Source organism: Hypomesus nipponensis, chromosome 14 (genome assembly GCF_054491055.1).
Source record: "Hypomesus nipponensis isolate SF chromosome 14, ASM5449105v1, whole genome shotgun sequence".
NCBI lineage: Eukaryota > Metazoa > Chordata > Actinopteri > Osmeriformes > Osmeridae > Hypomesus > Hypomesus nipponensis.
This window is the reverse complement of record NC_140374.1, coordinates 20,576,990-20,585,000: the sequence shown is the minus strand read 5'-3', so window position 1 is coordinate 20,585,000 and position 8,011 is coordinate 20,576,990. Positions and strand designations below refer to the sequence as shown.

The window sequence follows — 8,011 nt, the reverse complement described above, 5'->3', positions numbered from 1 at the left end:
AGAGGGGCTGGTAGGGCTGGTGGTGCAGAGGGGCTGGTGGTGCAGAGGGGCTGGTGGTGCAGAGGGCTGGTGGTGCAGAGGGGCTGGTAGGGCTGGTGGTGCAGAGGGGCTGGTGGTGCAGAGGGGCTGGTGGTGCAGAGGGCTGGTGGTGCAGAGGGGCTGGTAGGGCTGGTGGTGCAGAGGGGCTGGTGGTGCAGAGGGGCTGGTGGTGCAGAGGGGTGGAGGGGCTGGTGGTGCAGAGGGCTGGTGGTGCAGAGGTTGGCCTTGACATTGATGTGAGCCATTGTCTTTTGTTCTCTTGAGCTGAGAACTGAAGAGAGGAAGTCAGCAGGACTGCCTACATCCACTACATTGTGTGTGTGTGTGTGTCTGAGTGTGTGTGTGTGTGTGAGTGTTTGAGTGTGTGTGTGTGTGTGTGTGTCTGAGTGTGTGTGTGTGTGTGGGGGGGGGGGGTTAAGTCACAGAATAAACTTGGTAGCATTGTTCAGATGAACATGCTGAGGGGGCAGTAGTGAAAGCGGCTGGGACTGAATACATTAACCACTCTATTGAATGATCTCTGCCTCACTGTGTCCAATTAAGGCCTGAACACATGTAGTCTGGAGCTTCCCCTGGGCCAGACCAGGGTGTGTGTGTGTGTGTGTGTGTGTGTGTGCGTGTGTGTGTGTGTGAGTGTGTGTGTGAGTGTGTGTGTGCGCGTGTGCGTGTGTGTGTGAGTGTGAGTGGCCATGTGTGTTTTCAGTCTTAGTTGCTTCAGATTTTATGCATGATATTCTTTCATTCCAGGAGACTCCAAGCCAATAATGTTTGCTGTAGCTTTCCAATATTGTCTTTCATTACTGTGTCGAGTAGATAAGTTGAAACAATAATTAAACATAACACTTTCCTGCTTGGTTTAGAATCGTTCCTCATGAATGTAAGCTTTCGGGATGAATGCACACACGCATATCAATGTGTACATTATACTTCCATGTACTGCTGTGTACTGTGTGTACTTGTGTGTACTACTTTAGGACTGGCAGTGCGTGTGTGTTCTCCTCAGGTCTGTTAGGGTTGACCAGCACTCAGTAATGTGTGTGTGTGTTCTCCTCAGGTCTGTTAGGGTTGACCAGCACTCAGTAATGTGTGTGTGTTCTCCTCAGGTCTGTTAGGGTTGACCAGCACTCAGTAATGTGTGTGTGTGTTCTTCTCAGGTGTTCCAGGGCCTGCTGTGCGTCTTGTACAACCTGGGTGATGGAGATCACAACCTGACGCTGCCTCTCCGTCGCCTGGATGACGGGGAGTGGCACCATGTGGAGCTGGAGCGCAGCGGCAGAGACTTCACCCTGAGGGTGGACGGGGGCGGGGGGGGGCGGGAGGTGTCGGCCTCCTCGGGACGCAGCCAGGAGCTCATCATAGACCCGTCTGTGGTGATGCTGGGTAACTCCCTCCCCTCCGGACACAACCACAGCTTCCTGGGTAAGAGGGAGGGAGGGAGGGAGGGAGGGAGGGAGGGAAAGAGGGAGAGAGGGGGGAGGGGGGAGAGAGGGAGGGAGAGAGGGAGGGGGGAGGGGGGAGGGGGGAGGGGGGAGAGAGGGAGGGAGGGAGGAGGGGGGAGAGAGGGAGGGAGGGAGGGGGGAGAGAGGGAGGGAGGGAGGGAGGGAGGGAGGGAGGGAGGGAGGGAGGGAGGGAGGGAGGGAGAGAGGGAGGGAGAGAGGGAGGGGGAGGGGGGAGGGGGGAGGGGGGAGGGGGGAGAGAGGGAGGGAGGGAGGAGGGAGAGAGGGAGGGTGGGAGGGGGAGAGAGGGGGAGAGAGGGAGGGAGGGGGGAGGGAGGGGGAGGGGGGAGGGAGGGAGGGAGTGAAAGAGAGTGAAAGAGAGTGAAAGACAGATAGGAAGATGGATCAGTAGAGGATGGATGTCGGGACAAAAGAAGGCTGAGACAGAGGATTGGATGGATGGATGGATATATGGATGGATTGTTGCGTGGTGAAAAGAAGTAGATTCTCATCAGTCATTTTAATGGTTGACCCGCACGGCCTTTTCGATGTTTATGAAAGGATTAAGACCCCAGATGCAGTTAATTTTCCAGCCCTTCAGAAGTCAGGGTTAGGGTGACACACGTCAGCATGCATCATTTATGACTGGAGACGCAGTGTTGTTCTACTTCAGAGACAGTGTGGACTGACCTTGGCTGATGTATTTTATATTAAGAAATGTGTCTATAACACGGTGGAAATAGGCCTGATGTAGATGATGAAGAGCTGTCGGTGTGTGATGAAGGGGTGATGTGGTCCACCTTGTTTTGCCCAAAGGGTCACAGAGGGTCAGCAGACAAATGAGGGCAAAATCCCCAGTGAGACCGAAGAGGGCTGTACTGATAGCTCAGCCTGGGGCTGTTTGGATGTGTGTGTGTCTGTGCAGTTTGTGTGAATGCAGTGTGTAGTGTTTGCACAGACTGCGTGTGGGGATACATAGGTGTCCTCTACCCCTGTGTTTGCGAGGCTGTGGTTTGTATTCCTAAAGCTCCAGTCTAAGGACTGGTGTCCTAGTTTCACATCTGCCAATGGAACTTTACTTAACCTCTTTATATATTTCTCTCACTCTATCCCCCTCTTTATCTTTCTCAATGTCTTTCTCTTTCACTCTCTTTCTTACTCTTTCTTTCTCCTTATCTTCCTATCTGTCTTTCACTCTCTTTCACTCTCTTTCCCTCCCTCCCTCCCTCCCTCCCTCCCTCCCTCCCTCCCTCCCTCCCTCCCTCCCTCCCTCCCTCCCTCCCTCCCTCCCTCCCTCCCTCCCTCCCTCCCTCCCTCCCTCCCTCCCTCCCTCCCTCCCTCCCCCTCTCTCTCTCTCTCTCTGTCCCTCTCTGTCCCTCTCTCTCCCTCTCTCTCTCTCTCTCTCTCTCTCTCTCTCTCCCTCCCTCCCTCTCTCTCTCTCTCTCTCTCTCTCTCTCTCTCTCTCTCTCCCTCCCTCCATCTGTCCTCCAGGCTGTGTGAGGGATGTGAGGCTGAATGGCAGGCCCCTGTCCCTGTCCCAGCAGCAGTCTGAGGGGGTCCAGGTGGCCAGCTCCCAGGGGGTCTCCCCTGGGTGCCCCTCCCGCGCCTGCATGGACCACCAGTGCTCTCCGCCCTTCATCTGCCTGGACCTGTGGAGGCACCACGAGTGCAGGTACTGCACCGGACACCCCGAACGGCAGGAAAAGCTAGTGGCATTGCTTGGTGAAGCAGGAATATTATGTTACCCTTGAAACTGGACAGACACACACACACACAGGCACACACACAGAGACACAGGCACACACACAGACACACACAGGCACACACACAGGCACACACACACAGACACACACACACAGGCACACACACACAGACACACACACACACACAGGCACACACACACAGGCACACACACACAGGCACACACACACAGGCACACACACACACACAGACACACACACACAGACACAGGCACACACACAGAGACACAGGCACACACACAGACACACACAGGCACACACACAGACACACACAGGCACACACACAGGCACACACACACAGACACACACACACACACACACAGGCACACACACACACAGACACACACACACACACACAGGCACACACACACAGACACACACACACACACACAGACACACACACACACACACAGGCACACACACAGACACAGGCACACACACACACAGACACACACACACACACAGGCACACACACACAGACACACACACACAGACACAGGCACACACACACAGACACACACACAGACACACACACACAGACACAGGCACACACACACAGACACACACACAGACACAGGGACACACACACAGACACACACACAGACACAGGCACACACACAGACACACACAGGCACACACACAGACACACACACACAGACACAGGCACACACACACAGTCAAACATTTCTGGGTCAGACCTCCGCTGAGAGGCCTGTGTATTCTGACCAGTCCTCCATCAGGGAGAAAGGCAGAGGAAAATAACAAAACACAGAGCAGAAAAATGGTATGAAAGCCTATCAGAGGGAAATGGTATCCTACGTAAATGATGATTCATTGTAGGCAGAAACACAAAAAGAGAAATAGAGGAGAGAGAGTGAGAACGAGAGACACAGACAGAGACACAGACAGAGACACAGACAGAGACACAGAGAGAGACACAGAGAGAGACACAGAGAGAGACACAGACAGAGACACAGAGAGAGACACAGACAGAGAGACAGACAGAGAGACAGAGAGAGACACAGAGAGAGACACAGACAGAGACACAGAGAGAGACACAGACAGACACACAGACATAGACACAGACAGAGACACAGACAGAGACACAGAGAGAGACACAGACAGAGAGACAGACAGAGAGACAGAGAGAGACACAGAGAGAGACACAGAGAGAGACACAGAGAGAGAGACAGAGAGAGACACAGAGAGAGACACAGACAGAGAGACAGACAGAGACACAGAGAGAGACACAGAGAGAGAGACAGACAGAGACACAGAGAGAGACACAGAGAGAGACACAGACAGAGAGACACAGACAGAGAGACAAAGAGAGACACAGAGAGAGACACAGACAGAGACACAGACAGAGACACAGACAGAGACACAGAGAGAGACACAGACAGAGAGACAAACAGAGAGACAGACAGAGACACAAAGAGAGAGTCTAAGTTTGTTGAATGTTGCTCATTGTGATCTCCTATAACATCCATCGTGCTAATGTGAGGTGAAAGGTTCCTGTTCAGTTGTGATGACAAACATTTTGTTACACTGTACAGTTATACTCTGTCTGTCTGTCTGTCTGTCTGTCTGTCTGTCTGTCTGTCTGTCTCCTCCTCCGCCCTTCCCTCCTCCTCCTACCGCCCCCCTCTCCTTCTCCTCCTCCCTCACCTTCTCCTCCTCCTCCTCCCTCTGTCTCCTCTCGTCCTCCTCCTCCGTCCCTCCCTCCCCCGCTCCTCTTTCTCCACAGGTGCCCTCCGGGTCACATGACCAAGGACAGCCCCTCGGGCGGGAAGACGTGCGTGTACACGCTTTGCGCCAGCCGTCCCTGTCGCCACGGCACGTGCGTGGCCCACTCGCCGGCGCGCTACTCGTGCCACTGCAACGCGGGCTACAGGGGGCGCCACTGCGAGCTGGCCCTGGCTCTGTCCCACAACCAGGAGGGCAGCAGCCTGAGCCTGAGTTCCATGTTTGCCATCAGTATCTGTGTGCTGGCCTTCCTAGGTAGCTACGTGGACTACGTCCTCTTCTACCTGTGGTGACCGGCGGACCGGCCCTCTGACCACACCCCCGCCCCATCCCCATGCCATCGACATCATCATCATCATCATCAGTTCTACTGTCCATGTGGATGGTTCTTCTCGTCTTCCTCCTTCCCTCCTCCTCTTCCTCACTGTCTTCTCTGATTTGAAGTGACTCAGACGCATCCGCAGCCCGACTTCACAGCTTTCTTTTCACAAACCCCCCTTTCATCCCCCCCCCCCCTCCACACTACACGGCTGTCTGGTTGATCTGTTGTTATGCTTCCCTTGCTCATATTTCCTTGTCAATCTGTTTCTGCTCTGCAACCTGCATGGGTCTAAATAGCTGCAGTTTTCTTTGTGTTATCTGTTTGTGGTCTTTCGGTGTGTGTGCTGTTATGAGTGTGTGTGCGTGTTTGTGCTGTGTGTGCTATTGTTAGTGTGTGTGTGTGTGTGTTGTGCAGGTGTGTGTGTGTGTTGTGCGCGCGTGTGTGTCTGTGTCTTTCTCAAAGGGCTCTCTTAGGGGGCACAGTTCTGTTTATGAGTCTCTCTGTCGCAGGCAGGGATATAAAACGGTTGGCCGATCTAATACACTAGCCCCGTGCTATAACGGCCTGAACCCTCCCCTCGAGTCCAGGCCAGTATTAGCACATCCGTTATTCTGACACAGCCGATCCCTGCGAGAAACAGATAAACCGCTCCTCAATATTTGATAATGAATTCAAAGATAACTATGGCATCGTTTATGGGGATTCATGTGTTGCATGCTCAACCAGCGGACTCCTGTAGGCATTTGAGGCAGCCGGTCTAGCAGAGCGGAGCACGCTGGACTAATCTACCCTCACACCTACCTCCTGAGTCACAGATGAATCCTTTAGTCTCTTTCAAAAGAGGCAGTGGAGGCTTTTGTGGTGATGCTCTCAAGAGTTCAGCTCATGCATAGATAGGTGTTCATTAGACATACAGTATCCATATAGGAAGTGGAGTAGCTACTCTCTAATCCACAGCACTAATGCTTTAGGGGTCCTGTGAGTGCAGCATAGGAGGCCTATTGAAATATCTCATGTTGTAAGTTATTAGCTATCGTCATGGAGACATCCATGCCTACTTTTATCACCCCGGCAAAGAGAGAAAAAGAGAGAAAGAGTGAATGAGAGAAAGAAAATGAAAAAGATCTCATGGCATAATAAACATGCCTTTAATATACCCCGCCAGACGTTCTGCACACGCTCTCCAGACTGGTGGACCGACTGCTGCTAAATTAAATTGTGGCACCATCTCTTCCTCTGCCCCCAGTCGATGTGAATCCATTATTGCATTTTGCATAGCCGTTAAGATTCCAGCTGTCCTGGAAGCCCAGTGTGAGTCAGACCCAGGGCTGGGCCCAGGCTCTCAGAAGACTGAGAGACTGTCTGCATTCACACCCAAAGCGAAGCACATTTTTCGCGTGGTGAGATTGCATGTTAAGTCAATGCAAAACACATGAATTTGCGTCCATTGTATCTTTCAGAGTTGAACATTTTTAAGTTTCGCTGTGTTGCAAAAGTTTATCAATGTTGACGTGTCACTGACGTTTTAGAAGAAATGGAGGGCAAGAGTATTGTAGCTGTTTGTGGGCATCCTCTGCTATATGACACTGTTTCATAAGGGTGGGGGAAAAAATAGATTCACATTCGAATCACGATGCAGTCTTCTAGTGATTCACATCGATTCACAAATTTCAAAATCGATTTATCGATATATATTTATATATATATATATGTTTTTTGTTTTTTTTCTTGGAAAAATCGTGAATTGATTTTTAATCGAATCGTGACCCCAAGGATTGATTCGAATCATGAGGTATCAAAAGATTCCCACCCCTACTATTACAGATTTGTTTATAGTAGTCATTTCGGACGATTGGCTCAGAGCGATTCGTGCAAATAAACACGCGAAGAATTTGTTTTGCGTTCGGTGTGAACACAGCATAAGATTTAGCAGCTTGGATTTTGTGTAGTGAAATACAAAGTCACTGTAGATGATGTTCAAAGTGCCTGTATTTTTGTACCAAATTATTTTATTTTTTACTGTAATAAAATAAGACAATCTCATCCCATTGCTCCTCTTTGTTCCCTCCCACCATCCCGATTCTCATGTTGATAAAAAACAACACAGTAGATGTTCTGTTTTTCCGGCAAATTGATCTCCATACTAGTGCAGCAGTCCTTCCTACACCGACGCTGCTGTCTTCAAACCTTTATCGGGCAGAGAGGAGGAGATCATCACTATGGATTAATGGCAGGCTGCTGTGGTTGCTCTCTGCCCTGAAAGCTATTGATTCTTCTTTAGACGTATCATGGCGCTGGCTCTATCACTCTCGGTTGTTGTAGAGGTCAAGTTCCCCTTCGCAACAGGCAGATAAAACAGCCATACAGGTGTGTGTGTGAGAGAGAGGCATGTAGTGCAGATAAAACAGCCATACAGGTGTGTGTGTGTGAGAGAGGCATGTAGTGCTGATGTGGAGAGAGGAAGTAGACAGGGCTTATGTTCAGCCTCCTACTCCGGAGTCTTCTTTGGACCGTCTGTGTGGTGGAGGAGAGATGGGTCATAATGGTCATCATGCCTCAAAGTACCCTGACAGAGCAGGAAGACAGGAAACACCATCACACCTGTCGCTCTTGGTAAACGCAGGAAACGCAGTGTCGCTCTGAGTAACTGCAGGAAACGCAGTGTCGCTCTGAGTAACCGCAGGAAACGCAGTGTCGCTCTGAGTAAC

The 8,011-nt window shown here is 51.4% G+C and overlaps 1 protein-coding gene across 1 annotated transcript in view; it reads left to right on the top strand.

Annotated features, from left to right (window-relative positions):
- Nucleotides 1–7,346, top strand: part of LOC146259102 (neural-cadherin-like) — a 47,849-nt gene extending 40,503 nt beyond the window's left edge. Inside the window, 3 exon segments of the mRNA XM_084672457.1 lie at nt 1,194–1,458; nt 2,967–3,147; nt 4,983–7,346. Coding sequence (XP_084528583.1) covers nt 1,194–1,458; nt 2,967–3,147; nt 4,983–5,274 — 738 coding nt within the window. The 3' untranslated portion in view covers nt 5,275–7,346.
- The last annotated feature ends 665 nt before the right edge of the window (nt 7,347–8,011 follow it).